Source organism: Pungitius pungitius, chromosome 1, assembly GCF_949316345.1.
Source record: "Pungitius pungitius chromosome 1, fPunPun2.1, whole genome shotgun sequence".
In the NCBI taxonomy this organism is placed as follows: domain Eukaryota; kingdom Metazoa; phylum Chordata; class Actinopteri; order Perciformes; family Gasterosteidae; genus Pungitius; species Pungitius pungitius.
This window is the reverse complement of record NC_084900.1, coordinates 22,996,265-23,012,737: the sequence shown is the minus strand read 5'-3', so window position 1 is coordinate 23,012,737 and position 16,473 is coordinate 22,996,265. Positions and strand designations below refer to the sequence as shown.

The 16,473-nt window shown below is 44.8% G+C and overlaps 1 protein-coding gene across 1 annotated transcript in view; it reads left to right on the top strand.

The window, feature by feature from the left end:
* The first annotated feature begins 1,957 nt into the window (after nucleotides 1-1,957).
* Nucleotides 1,958-16,473, top strand: part of ctnnbl1 (catenin, beta like 1) — a 31,840-nt gene continuing 17,324 nt past the window's right edge. Inside the window, exons 1-11 of the mRNA XM_037480344.2 lie at nucleotides 1,958-2,141; nucleotides 2,849-3,058; nucleotides 6,515-6,621; nucleotides 6,798-6,937; nucleotides 7,295-7,392; nucleotides 9,491-9,584; nucleotides 11,698-11,789; nucleotides 12,001-12,073; nucleotides 13,087-13,145; nucleotides 13,508-13,656; nucleotides 15,718-15,899. Coding sequence (XP_037336241.2) covers nucleotides 2,112-2,141; nucleotides 2,849-3,058; nucleotides 6,515-6,621; nucleotides 6,798-6,937; nucleotides 7,295-7,392; nucleotides 9,491-9,584; nucleotides 11,698-11,789; nucleotides 12,001-12,073; nucleotides 13,087-13,145; nucleotides 13,508-13,656; nucleotides 15,718-15,899 — 1,234 coding nt within the window. The 5' untranslated portion in view covers nucleotides 1,958-2,111. The remainder of the gene's footprint in view (nucleotides 2,142-2,848; nucleotides 3,059-6,514; nucleotides 6,622-6,797; nucleotides 6,938-7,294; nucleotides 7,393-9,490; nucleotides 9,585-11,697; nucleotides 11,790-12,000; nucleotides 12,074-13,086; nucleotides 13,146-13,507; nucleotides 13,657-15,717; nucleotides 15,900-16,473) is intronic.

The window sequence follows — 16,473 nt, the reverse complement described above, 5'->3', positions numbered from 1 at the left end:
TTGCTAGTCGTTAAATAAATACTCTGTTCCCCCATCACTGCCTGCCATTATGAATTTATTGTATTCATGATCATGATCACTAAGAGACAAAGACGTTCAGAACGTTTCATTTATGGTTTATTACCTGACGTCTCCCTGCAGTTTAATGCCGTATGAAGGAGCTGCACAACACGTAACGTTAAATCCTAAACCTGGTGGAGCCTGAAGCTGCGTCCCTGTATTGAGTCACAGTATTTCCATACTCATTTGTATTTTTCACACCTCTCTCTTACTCTCTTTCTCTCTGTGTCTCTCGCTTTCCCTTGATCAAGTGTTTCTTTCCCTTGGGTTTTTGGTGAAGTCAAGCTAGGCTGCCTGACATTGGCTTCCCTCTTAAATGTTGTTTCTATTGCTCCACTGTCACAGATCACTGGCCAGAGACTGGAGTGGCGATGGAGGCTTTCACACTATGCACTGCTCATACACTTCCAGTCATCCTCACTGAAAAGTAGATTTTATGCCTGTCTGAAACAATAAGTCAGCTTGACATTTGAAGCTCTTCTGCAAGGAATATAGCAAAATTGGGTCACTTGAGACCAGGATTTTATAATGTGAGGTCTGATGCAGAAACATTTTAATTGTACATTTATCATAAAGGGGGTTTATGCAGGATTGCCGAATGATGAAAGGATTCTGTTGTAGGACTGACACTTATTTTATTTTTTAGGTTATATTACTTTAAGAACAACATATGTGATCCTTTTCTTAAAAATCTAATTTCCGCTACAGATAGAGCTGTAACATGTTAACCGATACAGAGATCGCAAAAACAGCTGTACTGCTATACATTGCAGTTGTGACTCTGTTTCTGCCGACAGTTTAAACTTGAAAGTATCAAAAAATTGTATTATATTGTGTTGTACATGCATAATTTTGCGTGTGCAAGTCACACTCCTCCAATCAGAACACTTCACAAATAGTATAAATCCCTTCAACGGTATGAAAACCTTCTACCCCTTCCGCTGATATCCTGCTCTTGTGTTTGTCAGTGTTGGGATTTCCGATCACTCCGAGTTGGTTGATGAGAAGAATCCGACACATCAATCAATTAAAGTTAAAAAAGATAACATTCATTTAGAAGAGACAAAGATACATGAGCAATTCGCGCAGATATCTGGAGACACTTTGCCGCATCGAACAGCAAATCCGTCTGTCAGAGTCTAACAGCTGTCAGACTGTGAAACCTCCCCACACCCTAAGAACTGGTCAAAACTGGCTTGTCCAAGGCGGTGATCACCGAAGCTGTATTTTTGTACTTGTCCATTCTGCTCTATTATACTGTTTTGCCATATAAGGTCCTAAAACACACCACAGCAAGTGTTTACTGTATGTATATGCATATCAGCACAGCGTCATTTCTGCGGTTGGGCCAGGCTAGAGGAAAGAAAAAGTAAAAATAACACATTCATACACAGGCCCTACATCTCACATCAGGGATCATTTACACACATTTAGGCACATCTGTTAAGGGCATTAGGCACACTGGCCTTTACTTATGCACCATGGAACTACTGCAGTAAATAAATTGTTTTGTTGTTTTCACAGACTTTTCAAGTTTTAAAATCTGTTATCTTCTGGGGAAAAACTGGACTGGAAAATCTCAATGCAGTCTCAATGCATTCAGCATGAAGCTTAGATAAACTATACTGTTATTTCACAGATATTTCAGTTTCAGTAAATCTAATTTGAAATCTTTCATGAAGCACTTCTGTGCACGTAAGCTTCAAACTAAATAGATAATGTTTCACTGCATTTTATTTTTGGAGGAGGAGAAGAAACAGCTGAGTGGACTGACTGGACCTTGTTTTTCCAAAATGTAACGTTACATCATGAGGTGGTTCATCATGATTTCAAATCATGGCCTTATCCCATCATAGGTACCCGGCTTCTTGTCAGGGCGTGTTTACGGCAGTCAGTAGCTGCGACAATGAAAACAGTCGCTTTACGGCAAGCGTGAATCCGTATGGAAAGCTTGTTGTTAGCCGTGTAGCTGTTGAAGTGCCACTTACGCTCTTGTTTCTTTCATGAGCTCGAGCAAAACATTCTCACTTTTAGGTTTTTAACCCGCTGTCATGGATGTCGGAGAGCTTCTGAACTATCAGGTAGACGTTTTATTCAGCCCGCCCATGAGGAACTGAGCTAACAGCTAGCTTCAACTGATAGCGCTCGTGTGCCACAGTAGCATCGCTAGCAGTTAACCTACCGCTACGCTAGCAGTTAAGTTACTTCATTACTACGTCTCGGTATTTAACGGTTACTTTGTTGTGTCTCTTTACGTCCACTGTGTGTCAGCCGACCGACCCTCGCTTTATTTCTCCTTCTATCGATAATTAGTGTTAGCAGTTAGCGTGTACAGGTTGATGTGTGATGCTGCGACACTAACTGACACTTCAGTTTGCATTATACAGCCAAACTACGTTAGTTTACGGACTGACGCAGATCGAATAACGCAACGTTCCTGCTGACACGGACTCTGATGATCTGCGCCAAGAGAGGCGGTTCGATGAGGACATTTCTCAAAAAAGTTTCTTTTAATCAACCAAATATATTACATATGTGAAAGGAAAAAGCGCGTTGATATGGTTGACTTGTGAAATCGGTTCGCCATGTTCTCTTGTAAGATTCATGGAGAAATACAGGAGCGTTACTTTCATGTGGGATTAAACGATGCTCTTTATTGTTATGCCTGTCTCCTCGTACGTTTCTCGCCATCTTACTTAGCTAGACCCTGGTAATCCATCTTTGTATTGAATGAGTCAACAAAGCCAACTATTCATGTGAAATGTCTCCATCCCCTGTCATCTGGCAGCCTGATAGAGGAGCAAAGCGTCCCAGGGGGGGAGATGGAGATGAGGAGACCAAAGGAGGGAAGCAGCAGAAGGGACTCAGTGCCAGGGAGTTGGCCCGATACCGGGAAGCAGCGGCAGGAATGGAAGGAGGGGGGGACACCGAAGATCTGACAGGGGACAAGAAGAGGATCCTGGAGAAGCTGATGGACCAAGATGAAGAAGAACCTGAGGTGGGAAATGTTATTGATAATATTATTAAACTCTACATTTGTTTCTCCATGTCCAGTACCATGTTTTTGAAACCCATTGGGATGCAGTAATACGATAGCATTGAGGTTGACTTGTCAAGACACGCCTCATCCCCCAACATCCACACTTACCATTAATCTTATAAGAGGTTCTGCAGGGTTTTGATCATGATTGAATGCATCCCAGCAACAGAATTTCATCCAACCCAAAACTGACGTGCTCTCGGTGACAGGTTCAAATTCAGGATGGATTGTTTAGGGTCCAATTTACTCATCGGTGTTCAGTTTGTTGCAAGTTGGGTAGGATTGCAAGTACTACCGCACTAGAACGTCTCTCGGTTCCGTATGTAACCTTCGTTCCCTGAAGACGCTGTCTCGTTCCCTTCAGGGTACGAAGGTTACATACGTAACCGAGAGACGTTCCCTCTCAGGGAACTCGAGCTGCGTAAAGACGCTGTGGGAACCCTATACCCACTCACCATATGAGCAAGTGACCGTGGTGTGAAGTTTTAAAAACGCACACTCAGACGAGCACCTGTGCTCCAGGTGTAGCGTTAAGGCCAAGGTGGTAAAACCTCACGAACGTGTGGGGAGAGGACCAGCCTGCCGCCATGCAAACGTCGTGTAGCGATATTCTTCCCGACAACAGGGCTTTAGAAGCCGCCATACCCCTAGTAGAATGGGCCCGGACAGCCAAGGTGTGGGCTGGCCGGCCGATTCATAAACAAGTGTGATGGCCTCAACCACCCACTTGCTCATCCTCTGCTTAATTACCGGGCCGCCAGTGTTTGGGAGGCCCGAAACACACAAAGAGCTGTTCGGAGAGCCTACACGGGGAGGTCCTGCGGACGTACAGGTCTAGGGCTCTGACTGGGCAGAGGAGGTTAAGCTTCGTCTGGTCCGACGCTTTTCTCTTCTCAGGAGCCTGCAGCACAATAGGCCCGGCCGTAGCGGACGGGACCTTAGGAATGTAGCCGGGGGAAGGAAGAAGAGCGCCTTCACCATACCCGGTGCAAATTCCAAGCACGATGGGGCCACCGAGAGGGCTTGCATATCTCCAACTCTCTTGAGGGAAGAAATAGCGAGCAGGAAGAGGGTCTTTAAGAGCCACATACTTCACTGCAACCTCCGCCATGGGCTCGAAGGGAGCACCGGAGAGACCCTCTAGTACGATGGCCAAGTCCCACGGGACTCTAGTGCTGGCCGCTGGCCTTAGCATAAGGGTGCCACGAAGGAAGCGGGATACCAGCGGGTGTCTCCCCAGAGAACGCCCATCTAGTGGGGCATGGGCTGCTGACAGGGCCGTCACATATACTTTGATGGTGGACGGGAATAAACCTGTGGCGAACGCTCCTGCAGGAACTCCAGTACTGAACCGACTGGGCAGTTAACTGGGTCCAGCTGTCGTTGCCCACACCTAGTGGCAGAGCAGCTTCCATCTACCGGCGTACGCCTTCCTCGTGGCGGGGGCTCTGGAGTGGCGGATGGTCTCCACGACTTCGGTCGAGAGACCGGCTCCTAGGAGGCGGGTCCCCTCGAGGTCCACGCCGACGGTTTCCATAGCTCGAGGCGAGGGTAAACAATGGACCCCGACGCCTGAGACAGCAGGTCCACTCTGATCGGGGTCTCCAACGGAGGACCTGCGAGGAGCGACAAAAGGTCCGCGAACCATCTAGGGCCGGCCAGAGCGGGGCTACAAGCAGTAGGCCACCGTCCTGACGGACCTTCTCCAGAACCCCCTGGAAGCAGAGCAACCATCGTATGCAGGCAGGAAGCCGCCTGCACTGCCGCCGAGCCAGGGCCGCCGCAGCCGGCATGCTAGCATAGCCATGTCGCTTAGCCTCCGCCACTGACAAAAACAAAGGTGGAGGAAGCCGCGGAGCGTGCCTCCGACCCCGGAAACGAGCGCCTGGATCCCTGAAGGGCCGGGAAAAGGCCTCGGGCCGTCCCGGAATCCTCCGCGAGATCCATTTGTGATCTCCACCTTGAAGACATCCGGCGCTCTGCCTCGGCACGAGCTGGACCGGAGCCGCGGGGAGCACGCCTCATCGAGCCGCTCCTCAGTGAAGAGAGCTCAACGGGAAGACGGGATTGCCACACACAATCTGCACAGCTAGCCCCCACGCCTAGGCAGACAACACAGGCGTGTCGTCTGAGTCTCTGCCCGTAATAAAACGGGTGCAAGGGGGGACACACTGGACAATACCGCTCAGCCATTTACTAGGTGGAAAAACTTCACACGCCCTAGATGAAGGCGCAGAGATGGTCCTGCCCTTCGGGTCCCTTTATAGCGCCCTGGTCCGGCGTCCCCGCCTATGACGTACCAGCTCGCCATTGGTTAGATTTTACACGTGCTTCATGACACGGTCACGCAGGGGCGTTCCCACCGCGTCTTTACGCAGCTCATGTTCCCTGAGAGGGAACAATGAACAGTCTGTGGATCTGGAACAAGCAAGTTTTTTGGGGTTTTTTTTCCAGGTCAAAAAGAACGAGTCAGTACCGGTGTTTTGACACGTTACTTAGACATTAGACAACTGAATATCTATTATCCTGTTCAAATTATCCCACACGGCAGACTTTTCAGGTGTCAAGAGCTACTGAGAGTGAAGTGCTGCACTGTTCCATAATGTCACATGATTGCAATTTCCCAACCTGTCATTATCCGTCCAACACTTAACAGGCTTTTAAGCCATCAGCTAGTCAGAAGCACTCTCTTATCTGACTGTAGAAAAGTTGCAGCTTTTAAATGTATTGAATAGTTGAGGGGCCCCTGATGCTGGAACAGTCAAAGCAGACATCAGAAGTAGCTAAAATGATAGGGATCTTACTGAATCTAAGCTATTTGGTTATTGCATGCAACACGGTGAGACAAAAAAGTCCTCTGGATGGGTTCCATAAACCCAAACACAAAGTGGACATTCTTTAATTTTACAGCGCTGCACTTTAACTCCTCCCCCAGATGTAATCAGATCAACTAAAAATCCTGTCAAGACATCTAGTAACCTTTTCCAATGAGCGTGACAAGAGTAGAAATTCTGTACCATTCGCCTTGAAACAGGAATGAAATCTATGGACCAATATTCCTACTTGGGACAGGAAGTTGTTGTAAGTTGACTATCCATTGCCCGGACTGGTCCAAATACACTTTGCAGAGGGGGCCTCTTTCATTAGTGATGATTTTTCACGTCACGCCCCCTTCACATCCCTTAAACCATTTGTTGGCGACTCTCGCAGACGTAGCATTTAGCAGAGTCCTAATTCATTGGGCCGGGTCAGGCATTTAGCCAATACCTTCGATGTGAGGTGCCCTCTTATTGGTGCTTTTAGCTTTATCGTGTCTGTTATTGCAGCCATTTCCTTCATTAAAGGCCTTTTCAATAATTGTTTCTCTTCGTTTTCCTTGTTAAATGTTTTCCCTCTCCCGTATGTTTTAAACAGGCAGAGCCGGTGGATGAGAGTTCAGTGAAGAAAATGATCCTGACCTTTGAGAAAAGGTCGTACAAAAATCAGGAGCTGAGGATTAAGTTTCCAGACAACCCAGAGAAGTAAGCTCATTACTGACTGTTCACAGTGCTTTGTTTGAATATGAGGATGTCATTAAAACCAATTTCAATTACTGACAAAGCACTTACAATTACCAAATTAATTTACTGCCCTTTAAGGATGCATGGTACTGTCGGATGCTAACATGTTTTCCAAAATGTTTTGCTCCTTAATCCAGGTTCATGGAGTCAGAGCTGGATCTGAACGACATCATCCAGGAAATGCATGTCATTGCAACAATGCCAGACCTCTACCACCTGCTGGTGGAGCTTAACGCCGTCCACTCCCTGCTGAGCCTCCTCAGTCATGAAAACACTGATATCCTTTCACTGCTCAATGAGACTAGATACATAAATATATATAAGCAAAGACTCAAGGTAGTTGCTGGCGCATAGCAGAATATTGGGCATCAAACATGCTCTCAGCCAATCACTAATGTTCCCTAACTGTGGGCCTGTTAAAAATAGAGGGGGAGGAGTTAACAGGGAGTCAGTTGCAAGTAAAACAGTCAATGAAGGGTGTATTAAGAAAGTGTGAGTCACCGCAACCACGGGTGGTCCTTAAAGCATGAGGACATAAGCACCCAAAGTATAATGCAGTTTGCTGCATTAACCCTGGCAAGTGTTTCTGTTTGTGTCCAAATGGGTGGAGTACGTAGTCCTTAGCCTGAACAACATGTTGCCATAGCAGTGGTGGACCTGCTACAAGAGCTGACGGATATCGACACCCTCCAGGAGAGTGAGGAAGGTGCTGAGGTGCTCATAGATGCTCTGGTGAGTAGAGTATTTCTATCCGTCTTTGATGGTCTGAATGAAGAAGCACTTTTTGAAATGAATCAAAGTTTCTGGGCTCCAGCGTGCAAGCGGGGCACAGGGGGCTTTTCAACTGCATAGACCGGTCCACTGGGATGGAATTGAAAGACCACAGCTTGGGCCCATGTTTACTTCCTGTCAGCTGATGTCACATACACAGCTATACAATTTTCCCTCTGCAGAGGAGATCACTAACAGATTATTTATTGTAGAATTAGGTTGTACAGAATGGAATTAATACTAGGCCATATACTGTACATTACTATTGACTGTTGTCTAACTTTGAAAGCATTCTGGGGCACAAGGGAGATAAAACCCATTTCAAAGTGTGATGTCAACCATACAAATAAAGCTGCTACTCTCATGTTTCAGTTATCTAAAGCTCTTCTCTGTCACCCTCCATATGCGTCTGTCTGCATCGGCTCTGTGTTTAGCATCTTCCATCGCTGTATTTCCTACTCGACTGTACATTGAGCTCTCTCTGCCTCTTTCTTTGTCATGCTGTCATCAAACTGGGGGTGGAGGAGGGGGGGGTCTTTGATACCCCAGTATGGGAGCTGACATTTAGAGCGACACAGACAAATGTCAAACTGCAAAAATGTGCTGATATTCCTAAAACAGAGGAACGAGGGCGATTTTCCCCACCGCTTTACTTAATTCAGTATTTAAGCTGCAAACATTACGGGAAGGCATATAGCGATATATATGAAATGGAAAATGAGGATGCGTTACAGAACACAGAAAACAGCCAAAAAACATTGGTTGGCTTTGTAGGCATTGCAGACTGTTTCTTAGAAATAGAGCTTAGAAATAGAAAGAGTTAACTTTGAAAGGTGGCAATGCAACATTATGGGTGAATGTTGCTGTATTTCCTATTAGCACGGTACATCAACATGACAAGCTCTTTCCCTCCCTCCCTCCCTCCCTCCCTCCCTCCCTCCCGCTCTCTCTCTCTCTCTCTCTCAAAAATACCAAGTATATTTTCCCCAATCTTGTGCCGCGCGTGGTTGGCAGCTGTTTGTCACCGCTTCCACAAACAAAATGAGTCCTATTATCGGGTTGTTTCACACACATGTGCTTGGGGATGCAGTAAAAAGCATGTCATCAGCTCAATAGACTATCTCACATAATGAGTCGTCTTTTCGTGTCAGCATTTATTGATGGTTGAAATAATATAATGTAATTTTCAAGGTTTTCGGGATCATTTATTGTCATTATGCAACACAGGGATGCACAAATGCAGTTCTGGCCCATTTTCTACACAATGAATTCCTGTCATGAATGTTTTGGTGATTTGGATTATAAGGATTTTAAACCACAACAACAACTCAACAACATAAAAATATCAAAACATGTCCATAAACTGACTGTTTGAAAACCAAGCATGCTGGATGGATGGATAGATAGATCGATGACGACACGTGTCTTGACTGAAATTCTGTTGTGCCTCTGCGCGTGAGAATTTGAGGGGCTGCAGGGCTGACAAGGCGAAGGCGAGATGTTAAATCGCTCCGTTTACCATGCAATGGAGCGCGCTGCCAACCACTGCTCTTCTTTAGAGTTGCTTCAAAGGGAACCGGTTTAGGGGCAACGAGGTGCGCGGAAACCCATTTCTCCTCTACGCTGTAAGCTCTGGCTCCTCTGTCCTCGATGCCACGAGGCCAGGTGCTATCCCTGATAAGATGAATCAAAGTGATCCCTGGCAGGTATCCGGTGGCTCAGAAATCGATGGTTGACTGTCCTCTTCTTTCATCTGGTACTCTTATCCAGTCGTTGGGCGCCCCGATGGTTCTGTTCAGTCTAGAGTCTCCAATCTTGACTTATAAATCCAGGACCTGTTCATAGATGCTTGGACAGGAGCCAAGCTTCTTCTACCAAAACTGAGGCTCAGAAGTAAACATTTCTAACATCTCAGACAAATATGAAGACACAGCCTCAATTTGATAGACTTCCGATCCAGTCAAAATGACGTGTTTACGGTTGATACATTTTATTTTCATACAAAAAAGAGCTTTGTGAGGGTAAACCTATGCTTGATTGTGACTTTCTGTGTGTGCAGTTGGAGGGTCAGGTGGTGGCCTTACTGGTGCAGAATATGGAGCGGCTGGATGAACAGGTGAAAGAAGAGGCCGATGGCATCTATAACACGCTGGGTAAGGAAATGTTACACTAGGCCTTAACGATGACACTCTGGTCGCTGTCTTTCCCACTTGTAAACAGTCTTTGAAAAGACAGCGATCTTTCCCCCAGGAGACTTCATGAGAAACACAATGTCAATGTTGATGCATTTGTCACGTCACTTCTGCAATGTACCATGGCTATCTTAACCAAAAAGACGATCTTTTCTTAAAAAGAAACCAATAACTCCATTTTCCCACCCAAAAGACTTTTACCTGCCGTCTGCATGAGCAATTGCAGATGTGCTGTGAAATTGGAACCCAATGTAATGGCCACATAAACAAACAGCCTCCTTTCTCCTGAGCAGCATAACCAAAAACAAACCAAACAGGAAGGCGCTCTTAGTACTTGCCTAAATGTGGCTGCTCATTAGCTTCTTGAATATTCAGAATCAGAGTAGTGAATCAGCCTAGTCGTGTTAAGTAAAATGTGACTGGCCCCTCCAGAGGGAGGGATCACTTTGAGGTGAGGGGAGCTTTATGCAGTACACCGACCGGTAGTCCTATTCTTTAATTCTAGGTCTCCGCTTCAATGTTTTGGCAAAAAGGAAGCACTTTTACAATTTATTTTCAGGTGCTGTTAGTCAGAGAATCACAGCCATCATTAAATGTGGACAGGAGGGCCAGGAGAGGACTCGGGCCAGCACAATCTGACTTTTCTGGCTCTTTTATGTGTTGAATGACTCCACTGAGATGATTTCTCTTTTTTTGGTTTTCTTTCTTTGTTGCCAAATTGAGGCCGCGTGTCAGGAGAGCTGCTTAGGTGTGCACATTCAGCTCTGTGCGAGCGTGGCTTATATTGAGAGAGCAGTGCAGCTTGTGTGTGTTATCAAGGGAGCTCTCCAAGCTTGAAAAAGCCTTTTGTCTGCCTCTGCTGCTCTCTGCTCCGAGCCTGCTGTCCACCAGGACGCTGTCTGTCTGGTCCGTTTGAATCCCTGATAAGGCCCTTTCTCTCTCCTCCCCCAGTGTCTCCATCCCTCATCGTTCCTCTATTAGCTGCTGCCCCTCTCTTCAAATGTTGCTCTTTTTTGGGGTCTTTTTTTCTCCTTTTTGCTTCCCCCCAACTCTGTTTGTTGTACCGATGTTACATCATTCCCTCAGCTTTCCATCCCTCATCTTTTGCCTCCCTCCTGCTTTTTCTCTCCCTCTCTAGTTGCCTCCCCTCTGCCCCTTAGTTTATTTTCTTATTCTCCTTACCTCTTCATTACCGCAGTCCCCCCCCCTTACCCTCTCTACCCCTTCTGCTGCAGTTTGCTCTGATAGAGATATCATATGGCAGAGACAGCTTTCTAATATAGTATTCTACGTATCCGGGACATGACCCGGACAAAACTGCTAATAAAATGAAAAATGACTGTTCACAGTTCTTCCCCTTCAAAGTATGCTTGCATACCATCTGTGTATGCGTAAAAAAAAACTTAAGCTGATTCACACGGGGGGCGTGGCCAATAAACCTCACTGGAAGATGGTAGCCTACAAAAAATATAAATATTTGTCGAGGGCTTTTATTGTGAAAGATTTTTGGGCCGCAGCTCAGCCTGTTCCACACAACTCGATTGGACGTTTTCTGTATTTGCAGGGTCCAAAAAGTGAAAGAAACCATTATATATGGTTCAATAATAGATTATATTTTTAATGGCACAGGAAAAAAACAACCTCGGGTGTGTGAAGTCCTTTTTTAAGTCTGGCACCTAACCAGTAGTGTTCCCCCCACCCCCCCTCCCAGACAGTAGGAACATCAAGTTTTATGATGGCATTAAGTCAGTAATGTCATGTCTCCCTCTCTGTAGTTGCCTCCCATCTACCTGTTTTCTTAATGAGATCAGTGTCAGTACCAATATGGACCCCCTTTTTTTACATCCTGACTTATTTGACGTCTTGTCAAGAAATGCTAGGTCTCAGGGACATGGTTACCATAGTTAATAATACTTGAAATAAAAACATCATAGGAAAAAAACCCACCTTCCTGTATAAGGTTTTTAGACTGGTTTTAAGAGTCCAGTGGCTGTGCTGCCACTGGTCAGTGAGACCACTGTCTAGTTCGGAGACAGCAAACATGGGTTTTAAATTTGTAATGTCACTTCCTCAGCAATCACAGAAAATATGGCGGAGTTCAGACCGGGCCTGTGCACCGAGGCAGCTCAGCAGGGACTGATGCAGTGGCTGCTCAAGAGAATCAAGGTGAGGATGTGGTAGATCCATCTGCAAATCTTGACTATATTGATTGTTTTAAGTCATCATTTGAGAACAATATCATATTTTCTTGGCATCATACAAATGTACATCATACAACACAGTTAGTTTTATACGACAAGACTATACTTTAAAACTCATGAGACCAGAGTTACTTAAGATGAGTGGTAATTAGATTTGCTGCCTCTTTCCCGCTCAGGCAAAGATTCCGTTTGATGCTAACAAGTTGTACTGCAGTGAAATCCTGGCCATCCTGCTGCAGAACAACGACAGTAAGTGTGCGCCACTAAATGGCTCGTGGGATTTTAGCTTCTACTTCAGCCATCTCAATCTGACACGGAAATACACGCACTGTTTTGTGTTTTCTTTTGTGGCTCCTTTCCTTTCCTCCCGCTCCTTCACCCGTCTTCCCGTCTCATTGTGTATTTGTCTCTCCCCTCCCCATCTAAAACCGTGTAAAGCCTCAGGGATCCACAGGGCTATCAGGTATTTGGATAAGTTCTCACTAATGACACAAGTCAGATTGATATCCAGTGGAAGTCGTGTCCCATTTTATACTCCTTCTCTTCTGCCTTCATTCATCCTCCTGCTGCCCGTCGACCACAAAATAACATTCACAAAACATATTTTTCTTCAAAGGGAATGTGCCCACATGAATGTTACTTATTATATTACTGTTGGTGTATAAGGCAAGTCACCCAGCTCCTATTAGGAAAATGACCATTTGAAGAAGGACCTCTGTGTGCTAATCAGAGTGTAATTATGACTTCCTGCTGTCATATTCGACTGTAAACTCCACTCTTAAAGGTTTATATTTACAAATGTGAACCAGTGCTGCTGCGAATGAGATCAGCCCTACTAATTAATTATGACTGAAGAGAGGCCACATTTCTCACATGAAAATCTACTTTAGTTGTGAACACTTCAGAGAGAAAATATTGTAAACATGGATATTTTTTGCTCCTCCCTGTCAAATCACAAGATATATGGCTATTGACAACCTTCAATTTAAAACATTTGTTATCCAAAGCCACTAAGAAGACATGTTGTGATGAGTAATGTTAAAAAACACATTTTGGTAGAGGTATTTTTCAGTTGTCTTTGCATGCCTTTGTCTTTTTTTTCGTTCCTTTATGTATGCAATTAAAATAATGTTCTCCTAGTTTCCTGTGCTGCTACCTAGTCTTTTAAATGTCTATGCAAGTCTGAATTGATCTCTTTGTTGTCGCGTTACTCCATTCATTTTTCATCTTAGTCCTCTCTGCATTTCTTCTCTTTTCCACAGATACCAGAGAACTATTGGGAGAGATGGATGGCATTGATGTGTTACTGCAGCAACTATCTGTAAGATTTTTCTTTCCCGCTCTATTTTTAGTGTGCGGTTTGCTTTAGCTCACGGTCGTTTGTCAAACATGAGCACTTCTTGAGCATAAGCAGGGTAAAGCCCAGTTTGAAACTATGCCAATTTTTAACCATATTTACAGTCTCACTATTAAGCCCAATTACTTACTCTCATTGACCAGCATTTTGGTAGTGGCTGTTGGCTTTTTCCCCACCCTGTCTCCTTATTTTCTCCTAACTATAGCACTAACTTCACTAATGTTTGCCAGGCATATATTCCTTATCATCACATCGCCTCCATTCCCAAACTGCTCTAATAAACCCTTTCCCCCGGTTCTCTCTCTTCGCTCTCGCTCTCCTCCCAGGTGTTCAAGCGTCACAACCCGTCCACTGCCGAGGAGCAGGAGATGATGGAGAACCTCTTCGACGCCCTCTGTTCATGCCTCATGCTGCCAGCCAATCGGGACCGCTTCCTCAGAGGGGAAGGGCTGCAGCTGATGAATCTCATGCTCAGGTGAGGCTACCAGTACTCCCAGGCTTCTCTAATTTAGAAAAGCATTTCCTTCCACATAAACCTTAACATCTGGGTTCCGAGGTACAATATGCTGCGAGGAATTGCATTGCCTTGAATGTAATGGATGTATTGATGGAAGGGGTTGTTGTGGATTCATTCTTTGCACTTTTATCTTTTCTCTAAATATTCTGACACCATTAACAAATTTGCCGTTGAGCTATCAACACTGATGATTTTTTTATTGTTTGAAAAGCTGTCTGCAGTCCTAAGTATCACTAATGTTGGTTTAATGACATGCAGAAGTAACGAGATTCCATCTTAAATTAAGACACTAAATAAAATCCACCTATTCTGTCGCAACTTCCTTGTTTGCAATGATTCCCTTCACTTTTGTTGTGAGTGCACCATACCACATATAAATCAACCGTTGATATCCAATGTTCACCTCATTTCAAACAAGTGGTATTTTCTGTACTCTGTACTTAATTGCAAATTAAGAATTCATTGTTTACAGCCAATACACTCAAGTTTTAGCTTTTACACTCTAAATATTTTTCCAGGCCATTGTCATGAGTAAACTGCTTGGCAAGTATAGACGGGATGGAAAAATATTTGTTGCAAAGCCGCAGTTAATAGTTTACTTTTTTTGCAAGAACTTCTGCGATATATGAACCTTTAGTAATGCTCAACCTCCAACTGTTAACAGTGCTTTGGTGCTATTCTTAAAAAGCTGAGTGTACGGTGTTCCCCTGCAGTGCCTCCTGTGATGTGAAAATGTGAACACTCCTAGCGGCTTGTAGCCCGGCACAGAGCAGCACGTCTCTTTGCCGTATCGCCTGGCGGGGCCGTCTAATGAATCAACGGTTCGGCCGAGGTGTGACCTTAAGGAGTCATAAAGACGCATTCATGATACCTGCACAGCCTCCACACCGCTCTTCCGATAATCACATCATTGAACGTGTATATTTAAGGCCGATCAATATCTCATCATTGCAATCCACTGCAAAAAAACTTTTCTGGTAAATGATCCACCAGACAAACCGAGGAGGTGGAAGACGGAGCACAGTGGAAAAACAGACCAGGATGTGACCTTTTTAGAAACTTATTGTGAACTTTTAAGAAATCAAGCAGAATTTAACTTTGGACTATTTGAAGGGATGCTAATCTATATTTTCCATTAATGACAGCTGACTTGATAACAAATGAAACTAGTACCTTGCAATGATAACCAATGCATAGACAGGCTACATCCGGGCGCGCAAATGTGTGTGGACCATGGGGCAGTCTTTCAGGTCATAACGAATTTGAGTCTAATCCAAACCCCTCTGATGGCGTCGTGCCAGCAGCGACTTGGCACCTGCGACGGCGTAGATAGCGGCACCAGACTGCTGAGTTAAGTCACCTGTCTCCCAACTGAATTGCCTAGTTTCCTGACGCAAAGTACACCGTGTATATTCCACACCACCCCTCGTCCACCGGCCCCTCCAGCCGTCCATCATACATAATGTGTCTGTCTGGAGAACCAGACTTAACTGTTTGAAATATGTGTCTCTCCTCTGAGATAAACACTGTCGTCTGTCATTGGCAGAAGGAGGAAGTGACATGATGACAGACAGCTACATTTCCCGAGAGGTGTTGTGAACTCGGGGGGTTCGGGAGCACTGGGGGTGTGGACAGAGCATGAGGCGGTTGGTCCCCGTTGTTGCGCCACTGCTTTGATGGTGGAAATGAAAGGATGCAGCGTTCAGTGCTTTGACAGAACATTTTTCGTTCTTAATTTGTGGAATTTTATTATCTTGCTGAAGATTAATGTGGAAACAATTGCTTGTTTATCTTAGTCAAAGTTGTTTACTTCCACTGGGATAACAATTGGAAATAAATAAATGTGTTGCTGGTTTAGTATTGTTCCTGAAACAAAGTTATTTAAAAACAAATACAGAAATGACTAATCTTGTAAACCTTTTCAAGGACTCTCATTACAAATATGTTTCTTCTTTCTATCTATTGTGTGGAAACAAAGAGTAGCTGTGACTTCATCATTGTGTCCCCTCTCTGCTGCAGAGAAAAGAAAATGTCCCGAACCAGCTCGATGAAGGTCCTGGATCACGGCATGATTGGACCGGAGGGAGCAGATAACTGCCATAAGTTTGTGGACATCCTTGGCTTGCGAACCATCTTTCCCCTTTTCATGAAAACCCCAAAGAAGATGAAGAAAGCGGCCGCTTCAGAGAAGGAGCATGAAGGTTAGTCACTAAGCAAAGCAACAGCGGATGCAGTTTCTTCATGAAAACTGCAATCGGCTGCAAACGTGTCACCTTGTTATGGTAGCATGACCCATTTGGGCCCAGCAGTGGAAGCTGTGGTGTGATATTGTGCACTATTTATCAATAAAATGCCATTAACAATTAAATGTGATAATAAACTGGTCGAGAAAACAAGCGAATAGAAACCAAACCACCGGGGTAACGAGATCTTAGTTGCCTGAAATCTATATCTTCCACACATCCAGAGAGAATGTGATTTTTAGTTTTGGTTTTATTATGTATAATTTGGATCGAGGACTAATGAATGCAGTGCAAATTGGCAGCATTTGATTCATTAGTAAAATGCACTTATGCCTTGTAGTGCGTGCTAATCCCTTAATCCATTGTTGACTCCCTCGGTCACGATTCGATTCAAAATTTCTAATTTCAGGACCGACACATTCCAAGTCAACTTTATTTTGCTAACTGTGCTAATGCAAATGATTGCACTAATCGCCGCCGAGTCCTTTCTCCTCCTCGTTCCTTGCAACATGCAGTCAGCCCCGTTTCTCGC